Source organism: Megalopta genalis, chromosome 15 (genome assembly GCF_051020955.1).
Source record: "Megalopta genalis isolate 19385.01 chromosome 15, iyMegGena1_principal, whole genome shotgun sequence".
Lineage (NCBI taxonomy): Eukaryota > Metazoa > Arthropoda > Insecta > Hymenoptera > Halictidae > Megalopta > Megalopta genalis.
Genome location: NC_135027.1, coordinates 6,603,411 through 6,625,834, shown reverse-complemented (window position 1 = coordinate 6,625,834; position 22,424 = coordinate 6,603,411). Strand labels below are relative to the sequence as shown.

The 22,424-nt window shown below is 32.4% G+C and overlaps 7 protein-coding genes and 1 long non-coding RNA gene across 14 annotated transcripts; 4 read left to right on the top strand and 4 right to left on the bottom strand.

The window, feature by feature from the left end:
- On the top strand, nucleotides 1–2,565 carry ProRS-m (prolyl-tRNA synthetase 2-like protein, mitochondrial). The gene is made up of 6 exons (XM_033469007.2): nucleotides 1–140; nucleotides 222–473; nucleotides 576–837; nucleotides 909–1,090; nucleotides 1,161–1,373; nucleotides 1,436–2,565. Exons 1-6 carry the CDS (start codon nucleotides 30–32, stop codon nucleotides 1,718–1,720), a joined length of 1,305 nt encoding a protein of 434 aa, XP_033324898.2. The 5' UTR covers nucleotides 1–29; the 3' UTR covers nucleotides 1,721–2,565.
- On the bottom strand, nucleotides 1,764–4,405 carry shop (sulfite oxidase). The gene is made up of 8 exons (XM_033469003.2): nucleotides 4,219–4,405; nucleotides 4,040–4,134; nucleotides 3,339–3,971; nucleotides 3,073–3,259; nucleotides 2,853–2,978; nucleotides 2,585–2,777; nucleotides 2,248–2,448; nucleotides 1,764–2,175 (listed from the first exon to the last, which is right to left on the bottom strand). Exons 2-8 carry the CDS (start codon nucleotides 4,078–4,080, stop codon nucleotides 1,871–1,873), a joined length of 1,686 nt encoding a protein of 561 aa, XP_033324894.2. The 5' UTR covers nucleotides 4,081–4,134; nucleotides 4,219–4,405; the 3' UTR covers nucleotides 1,764–1,870.
- Nucleotides 4,406–4,548: 143 nt separating this feature from the next.
- On the top strand, nucleotides 4,549–9,201 carry LOC117219681 (armadillo-like helical domain-containing protein 3). The gene is made up of 11 exons (XM_033469002.2): nucleotides 4,549–4,801; nucleotides 5,132–5,310; nucleotides 6,348–6,633; nucleotides 6,755–6,888; nucleotides 6,980–7,190; nucleotides 7,258–7,552; nucleotides 7,636–7,853; nucleotides 8,012–8,244; nucleotides 8,310–8,436; nucleotides 8,526–8,800; nucleotides 8,873–9,201. The coding sequence occupies exons 2-11, from the start codon at nucleotides 5,164–5,166 to the stop codon at nucleotides 8,963–8,965; spliced, it is 2,019 nt and encodes a 672-aa protein (XP_033324893.1). The 5' UTR covers nucleotides 4,549–4,801; nucleotides 5,132–5,163; the 3' UTR covers nucleotides 8,966–9,201.
- LOC117219685 (uncharacterized) lies at nucleotides 5,316–6,319 on the bottom strand. 2 transcript variants are annotated; one of them, XM_033469011.2, is made up of 5 exons: nucleotides 6,048–6,298; nucleotides 5,946–5,984; nucleotides 5,813–5,860; nucleotides 5,574–5,737; nucleotides 5,316–5,502 (listed from the first exon to the last, which is right to left on the bottom strand). In XM_033469011.2, exons 2-5 carry the CDS (start codon nucleotides 5,971–5,973, stop codon nucleotides 5,482–5,484), a joined length of 261 nt encoding a protein of 86 aa, XP_033324902.1. In that variant the 5' UTR covers nucleotides 5,974–5,984; nucleotides 6,048–6,298; the 3' UTR covers nucleotides 5,316–5,481. The 2 variants fall into 2 exon arrangements, with proteins under 2 accessions (XP_033324902.1, XP_033324901.1); XM_033469010.2 differs by having other exon boundaries at nucleotides 5,813–5,984; nucleotides 6,048–6,319.
- On the bottom strand, nucleotides 9,195–10,567 carry Hmgcl (hydroxymethylglutaryl-CoA lyase). The gene has a single exon (XM_033469012.2). It carries the CDS (start codon nucleotides 10,287–10,289, stop codon nucleotides 9,318–9,320), a length of 972 nt encoding a protein of 323 aa, XP_033324903.2. The 5' UTR covers nucleotides 10,290–10,567; the 3' UTR covers nucleotides 9,195–9,317.
- Nucleotides 10,568–10,767: 200 nt separating this feature from the next.
- LOC117219520 (uncharacterized) lies at nucleotides 10,768–12,889 on the top strand. The gene is made up of 4 exons (XM_033468713.2): nucleotides 10,768–12,173; nucleotides 12,245–12,358; nucleotides 12,470–12,626; nucleotides 12,700–12,889. The coding sequence occupies exons 1-4, from the start codon at nucleotides 11,844–11,846 to the stop codon at nucleotides 12,873–12,875; spliced, it is 777 nt and encodes a 258-aa protein (XP_033324604.2). The 5' UTR covers nucleotides 10,768–11,843; the 3' UTR covers nucleotides 12,876–12,889.
- A 130-nt stretch (nucleotides 12,890–13,019) lies between these two features.
- LOC117219521 (uncharacterized) lies at nucleotides 13,020–15,253 on the bottom strand. Its single transcript, XR_004490048.2, has 2 exons — nucleotides 15,113–15,253; nucleotides 13,020–15,033 (listed from the first exon to the last, which is right to left on the bottom strand). It is a non-coding gene; the product is annotated as an uncharacterized LOC117219521 (long non-coding RNA).
- On the top strand, nucleotides 13,684–21,618 carry Cnot4 (CCR4-NOT transcription complex subunit 4). 6 transcript variants are annotated; one of them, XM_033468710.2, is made up of 16 exons: nucleotides 13,684–13,823; nucleotides 15,303–15,382; nucleotides 15,624–15,917; nucleotides 16,004–16,145; nucleotides 16,254–16,373; nucleotides 16,462–16,727; nucleotides 16,824–16,933; nucleotides 17,009–17,722; nucleotides 18,764–18,952; nucleotides 19,105–19,442; nucleotides 19,616–19,909; nucleotides 19,999–20,266; nucleotides 20,454–20,516; nucleotides 20,605–20,864; nucleotides 21,058–21,205; nucleotides 21,290–21,618. In XM_033468710.2, the coding sequence occupies exons 3-16, from the start codon at nucleotides 15,688–15,690 to the stop codon at nucleotides 21,295–21,297; spliced, it is 3,150 nt and encodes a 1,049-aa protein (XP_033324601.2). In that variant the 5' UTR covers nucleotides 13,684–13,823; nucleotides 15,303–15,382; nucleotides 15,624–15,687; the 3' UTR covers nucleotides 21,298–21,618. The 6 variants fall into 6 exon arrangements, with proteins under 6 accessions (XP_033324601.2, XP_033324602.2, XP_076382523.1 ...); XM_033468711.2 differs by lacking the exon at nucleotides 13,684–13,823 and adding an exon at nucleotides 13,867–14,179; XM_076526408.1 differs by lacking the exon at nucleotides 13,684–13,823 and adding an exon at nucleotides 14,214–14,757.
- Nucleotides 21,619–22,424: the final 806 nt, after the last annotated feature.

Sequence of the window (22,424 nt, the reverse complement as noted above, 5' to 3'; positions counted from 1 at the left end):
TACAAGAATACATACATAATTATTGAAAAATGTCAAACATATCGATTCATAAAATAAAGAGAGTATCACAAGTATTTCAACCACTGAATACAATTCTGCCTCCTTCGCAGCAATCAAAAGTTACTTCGGAACGTTACGACGTATGCAGACATTTGTTTATGATATATAATCTTGTATTCTTCTTGTTTTTTTAAATCAGCACTTTTTATTGTTTTTTATAGAGATTAATTAGACATGGATTTATTAAGCCTGTTAGCAATGGCATGTATGCATACCTGCCCTTGGGATTGCGTGTATTAGATAAATTAACAAATCTTGTTGACAATGAAATGGAAAATATAGGAGCTCAGAAGTTACTGCTACCGGCATTGACGGCTACAAAATTATGGAAACAAACGAAAAGATTCGACAGTAATAAAACAGAATTATTTGAAGTTCATGATAGACACCATAAGCACTATATACTTAATCCAGTGAGTAATAAATGATAATTTAAATTAAGAAATATTTTTTCGATTATGGATAGAGTAAGGCAAAAACATAAATTTAATGTGTATATATTTATTTTGTCATAGACATGTGAAGAATCAATCTGTGATTTAATTTCATCTGTAGGACATTTTTCTCCAAAAATTTTACCTTTAAGATTGTATCAAATATCTAATAAATGGAGAGATGAAATGAAACCACGACATGGATTTTTTAGAAGTAAAGAATTTGTTATGAAAGATTTGTATACATTTGATACAACATTAGATAATGCTGATAAAACATATGAAACAATATGTGAAGCCTATAATAATATATTTAAATTAATAGGAATTACATTTATTAAAGGTAGTTATATGAACAATTATTACTGGTACTGCAATATCTCATAATTTGTTAATATTTACTATGGATTGCAGCTACTGGTGATACAGGAACTATTGGAGGTTTGAAATCTCACGAATATCATTATAAATGTAAAATTGGTGATGATATTCTTTGTTTGTGTCCAGCTTGTCAGCAAGCTATCAACAAAACTATATGTAAAGAATCGCGTTGTGATCAGTGTAATAATTCATTTCTGGAAGAAACTACTATTGAGGTAACTGAATACATATATAAAGACGTACACAGGCTATCTCTTACCAGTTAAACATTTGTTTTTGTTTAAGGTAGGGCATGCATTTTTATTAGACACACTGTACACAGAGCCTCTAAAAGCAAAGTATCATGCAGAACAGAAGTATGTACCCTTAGTAATGGGATGCTATGGACTTGGCCTGAGTCGTATACTTACTATTATGGCTGAAACATTATCTACAAATAATGAACTTAGGTGGCCAAAAAATTTAGCACCTTATACTGTGTGTGTAATACCACCAAAGGTACAGCATCTTATAAATTATACTTGTTAAGATTACCAAATACCTTGATAAAAATTTTTTAGGATGGTAGCAAAGAAGAAAGTGCAACTCAATATGTTGACAAAATATTCGAGATTTTACACCAGTTAAATATTGATGCTATACTTGATGATAGAACAAATTTAACTATTGGAGCTCGTTTTAAACTTTCAAACTATACTGGATATCCATATATTATAGTAATTGGTAAAACTGCTATGAATTCACCACCCACATTTGAGATTCATAACATAAATGATTCAACTTGTTCTGATTTAAGTTTAGAAAGTATATACAGTTACTTTGATGCAGAGAATATTAAAGGTTAATATATTTAAAATTTCTCGTATAAATAAACGAAAAGTACATTAATAGATTAGTACATTATTTAATAACATAAATGAACATTTAGATAATGTTAACAAAAATTAAAGACTTGTATATACATTTTAAGTACAAATAAGATTTGATGTAACAATTTAATGTTCCAATTTAACTTTGATTTTGTGATACGCATTACAAAGGAAGCCTCGCAGGTTCCAAATATGTTTAAAGCTTTCTGGTTGTACGTTATAGGATGCATCCACAGCTTTTGCCCATATCTCTGACTCTTTCCAGGAAGACTGTACAGGAAGATCTATACTCCATAATGTCCAACTCCAATAACGACCCTCCTTGGCATTGATATCTTCAGCATGTAAATTAGCTGTATGCCAAGTTTCACCTTGATCATTTGTAACATCAACTCTAATAATTTTTCTACCACCTCCTGACCATGCATATCCTGGCAATTTTATTTAATTACAACATTAAAGAAGGTTTAACATCACATAATAGGTTGCAAGAAATAGAATACCTTTAACGTTTATTTTTCCACCGTTTACTTTTACTGTTCCCATTGGTTCTGGTGTGCATATCGCAGAAATTACAGGCATCTCTTGTATAGCAGGTGCTTTAGAAAAATCTACATTACCCCAATCAGTACTAGGGGAGAAACCCTTGTAATCACCCCGTTGCCATTGTGAATGACTTTCTTCTTTTGAGATAATTATTTTATCTGAAAATTTATAATTAAAATAATTAAGTCATATACAATTATTATTATAAATATATATATACTGATCTATATGTATATATAATATATATATATATATATTAATCTATTATGTGTTTACTACTTGTCTTTTTATTACCAAGCCACTTTACATTTCTTGCACCCACAACACCAGGAACAATTACTCGAATAGGAAAACCATGATCTCTTGATATTGGTTGTCCATTCATTTCATAAGCTAAGATTACATCTGCTCTTGGATCCATAGCTTTACTAATGGGTATACTTGCACCATATGGTGCACCTGAAGGATCTACATCAGATCCTTCAAACTAGTTTAAATTATTTAGAAAGTATTTATAATTGAGATAGTTTTAATCTATTAATTATGATACATATAATAATACCTGAACATGATTGTAATCATCCTCATTAATTTTCATATCTTTTAGGACATCACACAACTTTGCACCAGTCCATGTAGCATTACCTACGGCTCCCACACTCCAACTAAGCCCTTTTAATGGTTTTGACTACATAACATAAGACTAGTATAACACATTTTATCTACCATTCTGTATAAGTTGAAGTAGTAGTAACACCATCAAAAGTGTTCTTTAAAGTTACCTCTGCCATTTCAGATCGTCTATTACCACCACACATTACAGCACTAATTATCGTATGTTTTGGATATTTTTTTATGTCTTCAAAGCTGAGGCATTTTTGTGTTTCTTCTTCCACAGCTAATTCCAATGTATACGTTTTTAGATCTATTTCAGGAACAGGAAGATGATTTCTTACATAAAACAATTCTCTAAAAAGGTATAATTTTCTGAAAAATTTGATAAAACAAAACTGATTGAAAAATATTTTTTACTCAAATATGTATTTACGTTGGTGTTATAAAACTTTCAGCTAATAAAGAAGAGGGTGGTTCAGCACAAAAAGGTTTACTTCCATTAATTTTTAGAGCTTTATGTCTCTTTGGCTCATTTGCATATGGGTCATTAGAACAAGATTTATTATCAAGTTGGTCTGTCTCTGAAATATTTCCAATCCTCATTGATTCAAGCAGTTCATATATTTCTGGTGTATTATGATTAGCAAAAAATATCCAGAAAGGTTCGATGGAACTGCCAGCTGCCATCATTATTTTGGAAGGACCACCTGGATGATTGTCTACAAAATTTGTTATATCATACACTCCTTTTTTAAATATTACCCATATTTGATTGTGTTTATTATCATGTTTTCCCACTTCTTCTAAAGTATATGTATTTAAATCTGGCCTAAATTCTCCACATTGCACATCATTCTTATTCAATGCATGTATTTCTTTATGGAACATATAATAATAACCAAAAGTTAATATAGATGCACCGAGAGTAACATATACAGTATTTAATAAATAGGAATTGTATTTAGGTGCATTTCTTTGTTTAAATGTTTCTTCGTTTTTCGATGAATATTGTCGATATGGCTCAATATAGTACTGTATACAAGTTTTTAATGACTTTTTCAAGAACCTGAAATTATATTTTGTTACATGTATAAACATTATAAAAAAGATATCAATTATGACAAATGTACATACTTATTCCTACAGTAGTATAAAAGCCTCATATTTGAAATCATGGCTGCTAAATTGATACAATAATTGTTATCTTCTCAAATTTTATACGTACATACCTACGAAAATGAAAATAAATGTACAAGTGCCGGTAATGAAAATAGATCCATATGAAATATACATATAAGACTTAGTTGACTTACTCTTTCGTGCAATGTACTAACATCAAGTTTATTAAATTCGTATGTTAACGATTTCTGTAAGTAAACTATAAATTTTTTTTCGATTTCAGTTCTACAGTACTTTTTTTGGAATGACATGTTGATATGTAATCGATTTGTATTATGTACAGAGTACCTCAGGTTTGCACGATTTTTCTATTTCCCTTAGCTTGTGCAAGCATCCCCACCATTTTACTATGCATCCAATCCGTAGTGAATTTTATCTTATCATTGAGTCGTCAGCCAATCAGGGCAAAGCAATTTTTACACTTATTCCCGGTAACGGAGCGCGCTGCGGCCGGAGTGTCTTGCAAAACTTAAGGTATTATTGCATCTGTATTTCGATGATGATGGCTCCTACGGCTCTCTGTCATTCTTGAGCGACGGTGTTTTCGTAATTCCTCACCTTATTGTTTTTTCTTACCCTAACCCAGAGAATTTTCAATGGAATATTTAATAAATTAAGTACAAATAATAATATAAGTACTTTAAAGTACAATTATAAGACCGTCCTTCGAATGAACATAGAAATTCTTTATATGTTAAGAAATTAGTTGTTTTTCCAGTAAGTAAATACTTGGTGTTTTCATCTGATACTAATTCTATTTATTATAATTATTCATAATGAGATAAATCATTTTCACACAGTCATTGGAAATTATGTGAATCATGATTATTTTTTCAAAAATAGGTAAAATTTCTGTATAGAGGTTATAATGCGCAGTCAAAATTCGGATTTTGTAATCAATATTGTAATATAATTTTAAAAGTATTATTTAAGTACTATGTGATTTTTTACGAATTAAATTAAGAACTTTTTAGACACGTTATAAATAAACAAAAACTTATATATTGTTAAATATTACAAATTTTTATTATATAAATATTTTCATAGGTGAAATGAAATAAATTGAACAAGTTACGGCTATGGCTATGAGAAAACGGAGTGGTTCTGGCTCCAAACGCCAACATAAGGGGAAGCTTGTACCTATATATGAAAGCTTTTTTAAAGGAGAAGACTTAACGTTAGCTCATCCAAATTTTTGGAATGAACTGTTCCTCATAAAACCTATGGTTAGTAGTTTTCAAAATCATTTTTATTTCACATCAAATTTTATTCTGTATTACATAAAACATAATATTAAGAAACAAAAAATTTTATAAGTTTTACAAATTTGTAATAAAAGATTAATATAGTACAAAGGAAATCTGGAAATTCTTTAGGTCTTCCACTTTAGGTGTTGCTTATTGCCGAGCTTGTTTCATCTGTCATCAAACAAATTCTTAAATTCTCAAATAATACTGAAATAATAATGAGAGTATGAATATTAAATTACCTTCCTCTGTTTTTTTTTTAGATAATCTTCTTGGAACTTTTCTTGATTAACATAAGAATTTAAACACTCATTGTCCTCTTTTTTTGTGTCGGGTTGCTGTTTTTGGCAAGTCTCAGTATTTAAGTTTGCATCTTTTGCTTTCTGTTTAACTTTTCCATCTTTCTCTATCAGAAATATTTAAATAAGATACAGCATCCAATTTTGTAACAATTTCAAAAATCATTTTAGAATAGACATACTCTTTGGCTGAATAACTTCTTCACATTCGAGTTCATTACGAAGACTACCTGGCATAAATTTGCATTTAAAATTAAACCATGCTTCACTTGTCTGGACTTTGTATTTCAAACATTTAAATTGATATATACATACTCTTCCATAATACTTTGTCACTTCCCATGATGGCAATGACTGTAAAATTACGTATCAAGTGCAGAGACATTTTTCTAAAATATGGCAATTTTACAGACTTACCTGTATTACTTTAGTAACAAATTTACCAAGCATGTTAGTATATAATTTGTATCCTATTAGCACACAGACCTTTAAAGATTAATGTTATAAATAAGAAGTAGCATTTTTTAATCTGAAAAAAAATTTTAATTGACCAAATAAAATGAGAAACTTCAGTGGATGAAAAATTTCTTGTTGACAAGAAAAGAAAAAACTGTCAAAGGAAAAACAAATGAACTGTTGCAATATACTTAGTGATTATAAAACATAAACTATCTATGTGTACATACAGAATCATAATGATTATTTTAATATCTTTAGGTTCCACACATTGAAAGTGAAATTTTACATATGACTGCAGAACAATTAAATGCAAGTAAAGAAAACTTAAATGCCTTGGTGTGCCATTGTGTGGATACACTAGTCGATGAACACCCTTTCAGAGTTGTATATGCTCTGCAAACTTTAGCAGCTGTTATACAATCTATGTATAAGAAAGCTAGTCAAGGAGATTGTGGCTTCAACTTAATCGATATCCTAGTGGGATTTGATTCTGCTGAACAACGAATGACAACATTAATGCAGCATTGCAATAATTTTTTAACAGGTATACATTAAGACACATATTCCATTATTCACTCATGTTCATTAAGAAATCAAAGATTCAAATATGCATCTTGTACTATCTTCAAAAACAAATTTCTTACTAAAATTTTACATAATTCCAGGTGAATACCCTGATAGCTTAAAAGCTTTATGCTTAAAATTGTTGTTAATTATTGTAACTGGCATGGACAATGTTAGTCAAAACACTTTGTTGGAGTATGTTATGCTTAATAGTGTTTTTGAATCTCTGGTTCAAGTAGGTGCTAATTTGGAATAAGTATTCAAAGAAAACCATTTAAGAACATCGATTAAAATTGTCCATTAACATTTGGACATTTTTCGTGCAGTTGCTGAGAGATACAACAGCTAGAAGTCGTCATGGCCATGATGCAGTGTTGCTCTTGACACTTCTAGTCAATTATAGGAAGCATGAAAGAGCAAATCCCTATATTGTTAAATTGTCAATTTTAGACGATGAGCTAGCTCTAAACGGATATGGTCAAGTAATATCGAGTTCCTTAATGGACTTTTGTAGGCAATTTGCTCAACAAAGGGCAGGTACAGAATATTTAGAATTAGCTCGTTAAGCGTCTAATACATGCAATAATAAGACATACATATATAGAAATACAGGCATCTTGGCTGTCTTCCTTCACTAATATAGTAGGAAGCATATTTGTTGGAGAAGAAGAAGCAAAAACGCAACAAGTTCGAGCAAATAACGCATTGTTATTAGCACTCTATGAGTCCACACACTTAAATCGTAATTTTGTAACAACTTTGGCTTATACACAAAGCGATACAAGTGCTCCACCTTCTCCAAACAATACATTAGGGCCAAATGCGGTGGCTCCTGGAGCACAGTTGTCAGATGTGATGGCTCAACCATTTAATTTGTTAGCGACATTCTTACAATATTGGTAACATATTTATATTCTCAAAATATTTAATTTCTCGTAAACTGTATTGCATTTCTTATTGTAAAATATTTTCGTTATTCCAGTTCGATAGTTATGCAAGTAATCAGAACAGAAGCAATAATGAGTAATGTCAAATTGTGCTTCCTTATATTAAGCTGCATTGCGGAAGATCAGTATGCAAATAGTTTGATGCATGATGCAAACTTGGCTTTCAGAGTTCAACTTCATAGAGTACCAATGCATCACAGAAAGATCCAAGATAAAACAGCACCTGTACAACCATTAGCTGCTACATTACTCGGTACGGTTACTATTACCTTAAAAATCTTTATACGGAAATTTTATCTCCTTCATCATATTCTTTGACAAAGATCACAAATAAGAACTATATCGAATTTGATAAAAATCTTTTATTTTAGTATTTTACTACAAGTGCATATAATCGTCATAACATTGTAGATCTACTTGTTGAATTCATTACGTCGCATATGATGAAAAAATTCCCGCTCGAACTTTATCATCAGTGCATTGGGGTTTTACAAAGGCTACTCTGTTACCAAAAAAGATGTAGAGTCCGACTTGGATATCAATGGAGAGATCTTTGGACAGCATTGATTAATCTGCTCAAATTCTTAACCACCCATGAAAGCCACCTCATTAAGAAAATGAACATCTTCCCATTAGCCATTCAGGTAAATTAATATTGTGTAATGCAAATACAGATGTGTATGTCAACCAATTTAAACTAATATTTCAGGTTGTGAATATTTTAAATTTGTTTATTACTTATGGAGATACATTCCTATCTTCACCGAGCAGTTATGATGAATTGTTTTACGAGATAATACGAATGAGACTTATTTTCACAAATTTAAATGCAATGGGTAGGTAGTATACGAATAAGTGAGCAGTTAGCATATTCAAAAATTTGTTTGATACCAATAAATAACGATAATACAATTCTTATACGAAGCACTCCGATATTCAACGAGCGAGGCTTACGAGTACAAAGAGCATGCCATGAAATTAACAAATTCCTTGGTAAACATGCGAGACATAGTAAATCATTTTCCACCAAAGATAGCTGCGTGGTTGGCCAGCGAAAGTTTGTCTACTCCGACAGAACAACAAATTCTAGCGATCATCATACAAAATTATGATAGCCTTACGTTGAAATTACAAGATAACTTAGATCAATACGAAAGATACTCCGAAAAGCCTGATCACGTTGCATTTTTCGAAGAAATGGTAATGTTTTATTAAATATTTAGGTACTGAATATAGAACTACGATTGCATGGTATTCATGCTTCTTTTGCAGGTAACTGGAGTTGTAATTGATACAAGAGGATCGATAGACTTGAATGCATTAGATACGCACGCTATATTACAGGAATTATCGAATATCTCGTAACAAAAGTTACGTACAAAATATGAATTGGGGCCTGTGCATCAATTTGTTGTCATGATGTATTATAATGTATTTTTTTTAATACAGTCAGCTTTACATGTATTTCTTTAACATTTCAAGGAACGTAGTTTACGAAGTTGTGAAACATCACAACGTGATAAGTTTTCTCATTACACTATATTTCTATGAATTTGTGTATACAAGGTTTCAAGAGTTATTAAAATTTAATAAGTACGAAATTGAAAATAGTTTATTGTAGATAGTCTCGAATTTTTCTTCCGATAATTACAAAATATTAAAAAATACAATATTATTTGCATCAGTATTAATATTTTTTAAAAATACATAATTACGCCTATGTTTTCAACTGTTTCTTTGCAAGAGTTGCCATACCAGCTTTCGACTGATTCTTTCTCTGAAGTTGGCTACTAATTAAATCACCGATTTCTACTATTTTATCAAAGTCCACTCCTGTTTTTAAACCTTGTCCATGGAGAAGATAAAGCAAGTCTTCAGTAGCAATATTTCCAGAAGCACCTGCTGCATATGGACATCCTCCCAATCCAGCAACTGATGAGTCAAATACTCTTATATCATGTTCAAGACCACAATAAATATTCGCCAATGCCTGTCCATAAGTGTCATGGCAATGAAGTGCAAATTTATTCATATCACCTGATATTTTCTTCAATTCACTTAACACTTTCTTTATTTTGTTAGGAGATCCTGTACCAATGGTATCTCCTAGAGAAATTTCATAGCATCCAAGCTCTAACATTAATTCAGATATGTTTGCTACCTGCATGGATTTAATTTCTCCCTCGTAGGGGCAACCAACAATACAAGATACGTAGCCCCTAACTTTAACATTATATTTCTTAGCTTCTTCAACAACTGTTTTAATATTTTTTATACTGTCATCAATAGAACAATTAGTATTTTTTCTTAAAAAAGTCTCAGATGCAGCACTGAAAACTGCTATTTCTTTTACATTTGCTTTCAATGCATTTTCTAAACCTTTCAAATTAGGAACAAGAACAGGATATGATATGTCAGGCTTCTTGTTAATCGTTTGATAAACTTCTGTACTGTCTGCCATTTGTGGTACCCACTTAGGAGACACAAAACTGGTTACTTCTATACTCTTCAATCCAGTTTCAGACAATTTATTAATAAAATTAACTTTAATTACAGTTGGTACAATATTTTTCTCATTTTGTAGTCCATCTCTAGCACCAACTTCGACTACTTTTACAAAATCACTAAATGTTCTTACATATTTAACACGAAAATTACATATATTATGAACACTTAAAATCTTAAACATTTTTAATTCTCCGAATGAAGAATTAATTTTTTGAGTGCAATTAGATGATATTTTTTAAATTATAAAAATAATACAAATCTTTTTTAGTGTCAATAGATTCAGTACATAAATGTGCATGCAATGATTATTGCTCAGAACTACTATACATATTCAAAAGAGATAACATGTACATAGATAAAATTTTTCGGTAAGCAAGCAATGCGTTCGTACGAACTATTTGATATATTGTTAATGTATTTTTTAGTAAGAAATACAAAAATGAGAATTAAAAATAATACACACACACACACACACACACATATATATATATATATATATATATATATATATATATATATATATATATATATATATCAATAAAATGATTTTCTTTTGTGTTGATAAATGTAAGCTACACAAAATAATTGAAAGTTTCATTAATAATTTAATATTTTCAGATTACATATTATAACAATATTTAAGGTAATTTAAATTACGAACTAATGTTCCCTTGTATAAATACTCATCGATAACAGTTTCTATGTATACATATATGTATGTTTAATTTGTTGAAAATGCCGAGTGCCTTTCTGAATACAAGACTAAACAAACTGACCATAGAATATCGGTACATATTGGTATCTAGGAAAGAGTTTTCGTTTCGAAAGTACAGTAATGGGTCTTACTCCTGCACCCTTCCAGGCTGCAACTTGATCTGTTAGCGAGAGTCAATATAGAAATTTTCTTTGCTCTACTTGGCTGACGATTCACTGCTGAGACAAGATCCACTGTGGATTGGATGTGCAGTAAAATAGTGGGGATGTGCGTGGCTGCTTAGGGAGCAAGAAAAGCGTGCAGGGATAGGTCCCATTACTGTATGTACATACGTTACTATGTATGTACATATGTACGTAATATGTATATATATAATACAAATTTAATAGTTATGTAGATTTGAATTCATGATTTATACATTTTGAAGTACTAAATGTTTGTAGTATGCTACATTTTGAACGTTCCAAGTAGCATATTTAAAATTATGTACACCCATAACTTACGAACCAATAGAATACACATTTGTAAATCGTTCTTTATTTTGTTTACAGTGACCTTACTAACAAATATTTAATTGCATATGTACATACATATATATATGCACACTTGAATATGTATAGAAAGATTAAAATTTCAAGCACGGAATAGTTGTAGTTGTAACTAATGTATAATGTACATAGTAGTTGTAAGTTGTAAGTTGTTTGGTTAATGTAGTAATTTTCGTTTACCGTGCAACGTGTTATTATTTATGTACAGTGTTCTGCATTTTTACCAGAAGATGTACAAACCTATACACATGTGACAAAAAATTGTGTTTTTACTGACATATATTCATAAATCTACATATTTAATTTTATACTGTCCTGTGCATGTAAATATATAGTGTATTGAATATTAGTTTATGATTAAGATTTTATAATATAAATGTGATATCTAATATCATAATGAACGTTGTTTGATGAACTTAAAAATAAAATATAATTTTATTTCGGAGAATTATAAACGTAATTTCTGGACATTATGAATGATTTGGATGCAGAAGATTCCCTAACAAAATTAAATACTCAATTGAATAGATCAATGGTTTTGATGGATACTACAATAGATAATGAGCCATCTACACCGAAAAGTAACAGATCCATAACGATCAATACAAAAATTCAACCAGCCAGTCCTGCTAATGCTCCTCCTAAACGTAGGAAGAGTATTTTAAAGAAGATTGGTACAAGAGATGATAAAAGGAGACATGAAACAGAAACATGGAACACACAAAATGAGAGGGAGATGCTAAATAATACAAACAATGATACAATATCAATGAACAGACCAACTGCTTCTAGACCTCATAATGTAAATATAATTCACATTGTAAACCTCTATCACTAATTTTCTATGCAATTAACTTATTGATCTTATTTTAGATTAAAGATTTAGTTAAAAAAGAAAGCTTAATTGTGGAAGCCACAGATTCTACATTTAATTTAGATAACATTTCTGACAGTGAAGACATATGGATAATGGATATTCCTGGAACAGTGAGTTCAATTTATTAATTAGAGAAGCAATTTTAGCTGCTCTCTTAAGATACTATATTATCAAGATTCAATCATACAAACAAAACTACATTAAATTTTGTTACATTGTAGATTGATCCAAAAGAACTTAAAGGTCAAACATTAATGTTTGGAGAAAAGTCAAAACTTAAAATTAAGGAAGAACGATATTATGCAGTGAATCATGGTACTAGATCCAATATCACTTGTGTATTCAACACTGGGAAAGTAAAATCACAATATAAAACAGGTACCCCTCTCCTTTCATTTAAATAATATTAAACTGAAAAATTTGGTACTAATAGTATGTTTCTTCTGTGTAGTTAATGTGAAACCTATGGGCACAATCAGCATTAGACGGAAACTTTCAGGTATCTCAAAAACCAAGCCAATGCAAATAGAAAACACTAGTGTACCATTTCCTGAAAATCTGAAAGTTCGTCACCCTTTATTTGGTGTAAGTTATGAAGGTAAAAGTAGAAAGAATGCAATAAAGTAATTTTTCAGAAACAATCCATTATAACCCTAGAGAACAAACATTGCCAAAACATGATATATTGTTAATAATTGTTATTTAGTGTAATTTGGTATAAGTTATAAAAGATTAAGTGTTCAACTTTTTTGCAAAAAAAAATTATATTAATATGATCAATCAATATATTTAATATACATAGATTACAAAATCTTGTGCACTTTATAACTTTTTAAAGAATCTGGCATACAAAGTTTATTGTTTGTGCAGAAAATGTAATTCTTTTTTCCTATAAAAATATGAGTTTGCGTAAAATTGTGTAGTTTATAACTAACCCAGATGAAGTGTAATTCGTCTTTAATTTATAAAGTACAAAATAAGGGTAAACTCCATAAATTTTCTAGAATACAACGCAGTTAATAGTACGTCAACTTTTATGGAAAATTTCGTATTCTCGACTAGAAAAGGATTTTAATATCACAGTCTTATACATTTCATTTTAATTTAATTGAAATTTTTAAGCCATAAATTTCGTCCAATGAATTGTCCTATATTTTCGTCGATGTTGGAAATATTTACTCTCAGCTATTGGCAGTACTGCCAAATCGGTTACCGATTATTTCCAGATACGCGGCAAATGTAAAATAGAAGAAACCTTGACCAAAGAAATTCGTTGTATAACCTATCCTATAGTAACAAAGAATTCCATTAACGTCTATGTAACGTAGTATACGAGCTTAAATAAATGAAAATGACCGAAAAAGGTAGAATAGAAACATTTTAACATGTGCAGTAACAAAATCGAAGCTCCGTTTGACATGCGCTTGCAGAATTCTTCGCGAGTGCACCTCTCTTTAAATACCAGTGTATGTAACGTCCGCTTCTGCGCAGTCGTGGTGCGCATGCGACCAGATCTTGAAGACTACAAAAATTTCCCAGTACAGAAAAGAGATTTGTTAGTGAAAAAGTTGTAACGTAAGTAAACAAGGTCTGAGGAATTTGAGTCGACGAACACACGTATTTAATGTTAGAATTGTTGAGAGTGGTGGCACGCGATTGACGAAGCACGGTAGCTGTCGAAAAGTTTCTTCTATTGAACAAAGTTAAGGTTAAACTCAGCCAGGTATACCCTGTAACCAGTCCAGGGTATTTAGCAACCCCTCTGGCGACAAATCATTCAATCCTTTGTGACGTTCGTGGTGAACTATACCATGTTGCTCGGGCTACCGTGGTTTACTTTTCCATAAACTGTATGCTTAAGGGAACTTGTGAATTTGTTGGGGATCATAGTTGTTTGCGCTTGAAACAGCATTATCGTTCATCTCAAACAAGTACGTAGAAGATACGCGAGATTGGTGAGAGCCTCCTTTTCTCTTACGCTTCATGCGCAAGATCAAGACAACGACCATTGACTAAAAAGGGATAAAACTAATGATGGCATCGTTGTTCTGTTTTCCTTTTTCTGCGTTTGTCTCTCTCTCTCTCCTCTTCCCGTCCCTCTTTTCTCACTCTCGCTCGTACTCATCTCTACCCTTCCCCCATCTTGCCACCCACCATCTTGCTCTTTCTCCTTCCCTCTTTTTCCTTCCCCCTCTCACCCTCCGCCACTCCTTTCATTACTTCCATTTCTCATTCTCTCGCTCGCTGCTAGCATTTTCCCCCCTTCAAAATCGTATCACGAAACGACGAGACCATCGTCCTTGCGTATGCGGATAGTTGCATTCGAAGCTCCGGGGAATTTACGTGTCATGCCCCACCACGGCAACTTTTCGCGGATTTTCACGTAGGTTCGTGCTATGGCGTAGTACCTCTCACTCGCTCTCTGACGTTTCTTCGCTTCTCTCGACGCCACCAACAGCTGTTTCGTCCGATCGTCGCCCTCTCGTATAGTTCGTGTCTCGTCGCAGGAGTGAGTAAGAGAAAGAGAGAGCGAGAAAGTGAGTGGGAGAGTACAGACGGTGGCCCTACCGCAAGTTTTCCGTCGTCGGATCCCAAGCTTGAGCGTATAAACTTGTCATTTGTACGTCCATCGTAGAGCGTACGCTATCGTTCTAATCGGCTGAAATCTGGAGCGTCCTTTGTTCGTTTACTGCCTCGTTTGACAGCTCCTGTCAAACGGACCTTCCTTTCCAACTGTTCATCTAATCTATCTGCAAACGGTTCACCGTTTCGTATTCTCTGTATTCTGCGAGAAGGGTTGGACCATTAATTTTGCACATTTTTTTCGTACGCGCTAATTCAAAAATAACTTGGATAATACTCACGGTTACAAATAACGTGAATCAGTTTGTGGTCGAATGGTGAAACGTTTAACAAGTCCGACGGCTAGATTACGAACTCTCTCACGGATTTACGTGGAATTTTGCCCGAATACAACCGTTAGCACTGGTAGATGTGTCTGAGTCATAACATTCCTGATCTATAACATTGTAATGTTTTATTAATTTATTTTAGGTTGTGCAAGGATACTAGTGTGTAAGAAGTTACAAGTACAGTCAATTACATAGTATCAAGGCATTGTACAAACTGTGCACGTAAGTATATTATACTTATCGAGCATTTGTATTAGTGATGAACTTACAAATTTTGCTTATGTGTTAAAACATATGTTTCATGTTATTTCCATTGCTCCTATGTATTTACCTATATTCAGTGAAATAGTAACCATATCTAAATATTTTAGCAACAGATGGTTATATGCTTTTGTATGCTGTTATATATATTATTTCCAAATTCCTTAGACATTATGTACAAAATTTGTTTGTTTGTGTGCAGGACATACAAATAGGGAAATCCTGGTAACTTACCATATTGTGTGATACAAACGATAGAAACAAAAATGTCAGTATTGAATCAAAGTGGAGAAGATGCTGTGGAGTGTCCATTGTGTATGGAACCATTGGAAGTGGATGATTTGAATTTTTTTCCATGCACCTGTGGTTATCAGATATGTCGGTTTTGCTGGCATAGAATTCGAACTGATGAAAATGGATTATGTCCAGCTTGCCGGAAGGCCTATTCTGAAAATCCTGCCGATTTTAAACCACTCAGTATGGAAGAAATAGCAAGGTAGTTTCTATTAATAATTGGTATTTGGAATTGTTAATCACAGAATAATGAACACCAAAATAATTCGTACTATTTTTGTTTATCAGATTAAAAGCAGCCAAAAGATTGAAAGATCAGCAACGAAAGCAGAGAGTAACAGAAAACCGTAAACATCTAGCTAATGTGAGAGTAGTACAAAAAAATCTAGTATTTGTAGTAGGATTACCATTGCGACTTGCTGATGCTGATGTAAGTGAACGTAAAATGAAGCAATGTATTTTTGCAATTATTATAATATCACAAATAAAGTTTGTATCAAAAAGAATTTACATTGATTAAATGAATTTTATCTTCCAGGTATTAAAGCGACACGAATATTTCGGAAAATTTGGAAAAATTCACAAAGTGGTAATAAATCAAAGCACTTCCTACGCAGGGTCTCAGAGCCCTAGTGCTTCAGCTTACGTTACTTATCAAGTAAGTTATTAGTTGTATTCTACTAATAATACTTGTAGTTATCATAGTTACATATATTGCATGTTTTCAAAATATATTGTATTACTAGCGTCAAGAAGACGCACTACGTGCTATAGAGGCTGTGAATAATGTTATTATGGACGGACGAACAATAAAAACGTCATTAGGAACAACAAAGTATTGTTCACATTTTATGCGTAATCAGCCTTGTCCGAAACAGGATTGTATGTATTTACATGATCTTGGGGACCAGGAAGCATCATTCACAAAAGAGGAGATGCATCAAGGCAAACATCAGGAGTATGAGCGAAAGCTTGTGCAATCGTTGAACGCATCACATGCATCTGCTCAACGGTAAGACTCTTTGTACATAAAGCATTATAAATTAAATTTAACGTAAAATTTAACGTGTAATTAATGAGAATCGAATATTCCTTTTACACTATATAGGAAACCAATACCATCGCCATCCGTAACTGGTAACATCGTTCGAGAAAATGGTACTTCAAATCCTCAAGCAAAAGAAGCTTGGCCATCGTTACAGACTGGACAAATAAATAGTAAGCTTACCTTTCGTGAAAATAAAATTTTAAAGGAATTATTGTTACTCATATATTCCATATGTATATTTATAGGTACACAAACAAATTGTAAAGAATTATCACCACCGACACAAGTAGCATCACAACCGAACAACATAACGAATGGAAGTAGTACAACAAATCAGCAGAGTCATGTATTATCTGGTGGATCCACGCATCAACAAAACAATAATAACAAAGGCGAAAGTATGAATTTGCGGAGAGGGAAAAGTAATAGTGAAAGTAAGGCACAGGCAGCGCGTAACAAACATAAAAATTGTCAAAATAAAGAAAAACATTGTACAAGGACAACTTCACGATCCGAATCAAGCTCTATCAGTGTGCAAAATAATGTACCGCCACAAATTAATGGACAGAAGGATATTAGAAACTTTTCATCTGAAACAAATAGTGATGTAATACAAAAATTGGGTAGTAAGTGTAAATCGGAGCAGCAACAGCAGCAACAACCACAACCATCGTCGCAACAACAGCATCAACCACCCCCTATGCATCTTCAACAGCAGCCACAACAAAATAATAAAGGATCGAAATTTGTGCAACAGCAACAACAAACGTCTCAGGAACTTAAAGTAAATGGAGTAGTGCAAAACGGCGAACGTCGACATTCAGATAGTGAAACCGATCAACAACGTGAAGGTAGCACACCAGCTAGTACAATTTCAAGTACAGAAGATTCGAATGTGATTCATCAAGTGGAACATTTAACAGAATCAAGTGAGGAGAACAATGGTGCTGCTATTTTGGGTGAGTTCCTTATATTGGTGATCATTTCTATATGTATTGATTTTTTTGTTCTAAAATAAATATAAAATCAGATTGAATTCAATAAAAATTAAAAAATAAATTTTTTTATTGCATTATGGAAAAGAGAGTATATCATTCAAAAATTTTTATTCAATAGCAATTTTAGTTTTCAGTTTGGAGATTTAAAAAATGAAGGCCAAACTTAATTTTTGTTACAAATATTTTCCTTTCTTTTTGTTGATGCATACAATTATTTTCATATCTATATGTATACATTTATATATATCTATATATACATATGTATATATATATATATATATATATATCGAGTCACATCTAAAGTTTAATAATATTTTGAATGTACTTTCGAGAAATATATATACAAAAGATATAGGCTATTGACTTAATGACAAATTCATGAGGGGCTTTACATAGTACCTATAATATCTCAATCATTTTAATTAATGTCATACAGAATTATGTATAATGATTCATAAGTCATTCTAAATGTGTGTCTATCTCTTATAACACTGTATGTTGTATATACTTCGAAGACATATTGTTTTATGTACATTATATGCATTACAAACAATGAACACTATATCAGTGACATGCAAAATATGTTTAGCTGCGTCTCATAACTGTAGAATAGAATTTACATAGTTATAGATATATATGCCAAAATAAAGAGGATTCTGTGGAAAAAAATATATAGTAACTGTTTTTTGTGTTTTTGTACACACTTGACTTTATCCTTCGTGTAAATTGTATTGTTTGGCATACATGTGGATGATGTGCCTGGAAAATGTTCCACTTTTCTATATCTTGTTACACAACAGATGCTCACAACTCTACTTTACTCATAGGGATCTATGAAAATTAAAGTTACATTTTCCAGACACTCACTTTCGTACATTATTAAGATTCATTAATGGTGGCAGAGAGGAATAGTGTTAGAAGCTGTTTATTCTGGCATTGAAAAAGTACCAAAATGATTTGATCGCGTCTCGTAGTGTAGAGATATCTACCTATCATCTTTAGGTTCCTCTCCGGCTAGCACAAATTCATCACAAGGTGCCAATCAACAGCCACCACCAGGATTACATAATGGGTCTCAAATGCAACTCAGTCATCGGTCAATCTTTCAGGCGGACAATAACAGCTTCTTCAGTTCAAACACTTTCCAGAAAATCTCTACCACCACCTCAGTGCCACCTACTTCTTTAACAGGCATGTACATAAAGTAGTTTCTTCTAGTGTTGTTTCTGTGCACATATTCTATTCGGTTTCTCATCTGATACTATCTGTTTTCGTGTGTTTTGTTGTATTTGACACGAAAGCTAGAGTAGAATGTTACAATTCAATTTTTCTTGGACATGCAGCAAACCCAAATCTGAGTTGGTCAAGCACAGGTTTAACTTCTATTCCTGACTCGTTGCCAATGGTTCAGTCCAGCGAGGATTGGCAAGCAGCTTTTGGTTTTCCACCCGAGACATCACGAACAAATCATGTTGTACAAAAATCGAGTCCTTCTAGTTCGCCAGGAGTCACTTTCAATTCCGATGGTTTTGTAGATGAAGAAGTTTACACCAATCTGCAATATACCACAATTTCAGAACCTTCTGCTAGTTTTACCTCGAATTTGCTTGTTAATTCTCCAGCATCCAAATTTATGGCTGATTTTCAACAAAATTCTTTACAACAGAGGCTTGCTATGCAGGTGAGTAATCATTTAAGTAGTTATATGTTTTTATTTTCGTAAAAAAAAGATAATTCTTCCTAAAACTCAACTTAGATGATCAGAAAGACATTGACCAATAAAAATAATGGAAGTTTGATAGCTTTTACATGATTGAATGCGATTAGTAACAGTGGTAAATATGATTTTCTAAGGCACAACAAAATCAAGAGAATTGTGAATATATAAAGCAAAATGGTCATGCTACTTTGGAGGAAGTTCGAAATCACAAAGAATCTGGGTCAGATATTAAAGCTGATGATGATTTAGGTTTTGATCCTTTCCACGAAACACAAAAAGCTTTAGCCGAACTTATGGAAAATGAAATGCAATTGCAACAGCAGAGGTTGTTTCAACAGCAACAACAACAGCAGAGAGAACGAGAAGAGCAGAATAGGGTACAGCACCAACAAAATATTGCGAATCTTGGTCAACAGCACTATCCACAGGTAGAAATATATAAATCTTCAGAAATAGTCATACAAGGCAATGTCCCAAGGACAATGTCATACAACTGTGTCTTCCCTTTTTAATTTAGGTTGCTCATATAGCGCATCTACAACAACAGGCCCAGCACTTACAAAATCTACAGGTTCTCCAACAGTCGCATTCCCTACTTTCTCGTCTTCCACAAAATTTATTACAAAGTGGTACACAAAGTCCTGCTCAAAACAACGTGGCTGCAGCTAGTTTGGGGCAACGTAGTCGTCACCCACCACCAGGTTTCCCTGGTTCTACACCAAATCACATGAATTCTTTTGGTCTTGGTATACCGCGACCAGCTCCCACGAATGGTGCTCTTTCGGGTTAGTATTATCACAGTCCCGTAAATAGTTTGTGAACTTTGTTAAATTTTTTGGTAATAATTAAATATGTATACTTGTGGCGAGCAACAGTGTTATCCAAGTATAAAAGCAAATTGAATTCTTGTGACTTTGTCAGGATTTATCATAATATTATGCATGAGTCATTCGTCTAGTATGCTGTTTACAGGAGCACAACCGCCGCAGCAAAACGCGTATCTTCCAAACGGAAACCCCCTTCTGAATTCGCAAGGTGATTTTTAATAATATTAATATGAGGTTTCGCATTTATTATTACAGTATTGTGCATAACATTTTACATTTGTTAATCCTTCATACAGGCATTAGTAAATGCGCGGGTGATGCAGTATATACGCTTAAGGATTGGTGTGATATTAATAATCAACAGCAACAACAACAATTTCATCATCAAGCATTACATCAAAAAGGAGGGTGGAACAACTTCGGACCTATTGCAGACTGGACTTCGATTGATCCAGCTATTGTTAGTTCTTCTAGGCCTCTTCCATTCCAAACCACGAGTACATGGCAGTTTCCACATGTTCATCCTACACATACTGTTTCACATAATGCGCAACAGGTATTAAACATATTTATGCAAACTACTTTAATGCATAAGATGTTTTGTAACAGTCAATATGACTAGAAATACTGTGATTATAGTGATTTTATAGTGTGATTATAAATAAGACATTTCTCAATTAGCTTAGAACCAAAATCATTTATATTCTTCTGAAATATATTTCAATATATTTCCATTTACTATTCGTTAGGAACAACAGAACGCACCAACACAACATTGGGCAATGCAACCACCTCCTGGTTTTGCTGCACCAGCGACTACGGGACAACTGAGTAATCAACCAAGCACAACTGCACAGCCGCACACCAAACTAATCTCTGCAGGATCGGAAATCGAAAGTGAGTTCCTTAATTCTAATTAAATGTTTCTACGTAATTTTGTTTACAGGCAGCAATGAAATATACAAAACGTCTGTATTACAGATCTATAGATAAATACGAGTACGCGAAATGTACAACTGTATGATAAAGAAACATCCATACGAGACGAGATGAAAGTCAGCAGTGATACAAAAAATACCCGACAGTCTGTTCCGTACGTTTTCCTGACCCGTGTCTATATCTTTCAAATATAATTTTATTTTAATGCTTTATCTGTTCTCACTGGATAAGATTTATCGTTGAACAAAGTATTGAAGGATACTGAAATATAATTTCATCGATACTTTCGAATATATGCGACGAATATATTCCTATGTACGTTTTCGATGATATTCTCATATTTAACCTTAGTAAATTCGAACTATCTACAAGTCTGGCAGTCTTGTTATTAATTATAACTGATTACGTTTTACTGTAGACCAAGCTACACAGGTGTCAAATTAAAGACAATGATCATGATTTACTAATTAACACTTAAACAAAGATACTTACAATGGTATAACTATGAAACAAATATATACATATATATATATATGTCATTCAGACTTCAGTAAATTTATTCGAGTGGGAAACGGAATATGCTTCTTTGTGTAAATAACATTTTCAAAACAGATGTCACAAGATAAAAAGTGCACAGGACACCACAATTCAGAAGCAACTTTTCTCTTGAATACGTTATAAAGTCTTATTTAAAAAGAAATAATCCAACATCTGAAATTATGTTAACAAGAGAAAATGATTGACATTGAACACGTCTTTTTATTTAAACTATAGCAACGTACTACATTTATACTACAAAATGCTTATATAACGACGACGTTAGAACAAATTTTTTAACAGAACATTATCTATTTGTCTGTTTCTAGGCAAAGGGTTTCTGTTATAAATATATATATATATATATTATAAGTATGTATTATTATTGTGAAAATGCGCAGATAGACACATGCTAATAAATGAAACTGAAATGTAAAAAATTAAGGAAGAAGTGACCTGTTGCTTTTTTCTGGGATGGTTGTCTGATCTGAATTTGTAATTCTTCGGTCTTTGACGAGTTTTACATTAAATTATCTTCAGAATGAATTTTGTTACACATCAACATACCACGTTGTGTTTAACAAATTTTTTGCAGATTCTCGTGTTCGCTTTAACTCTAAGGCGAAAGACTTATAGAGAA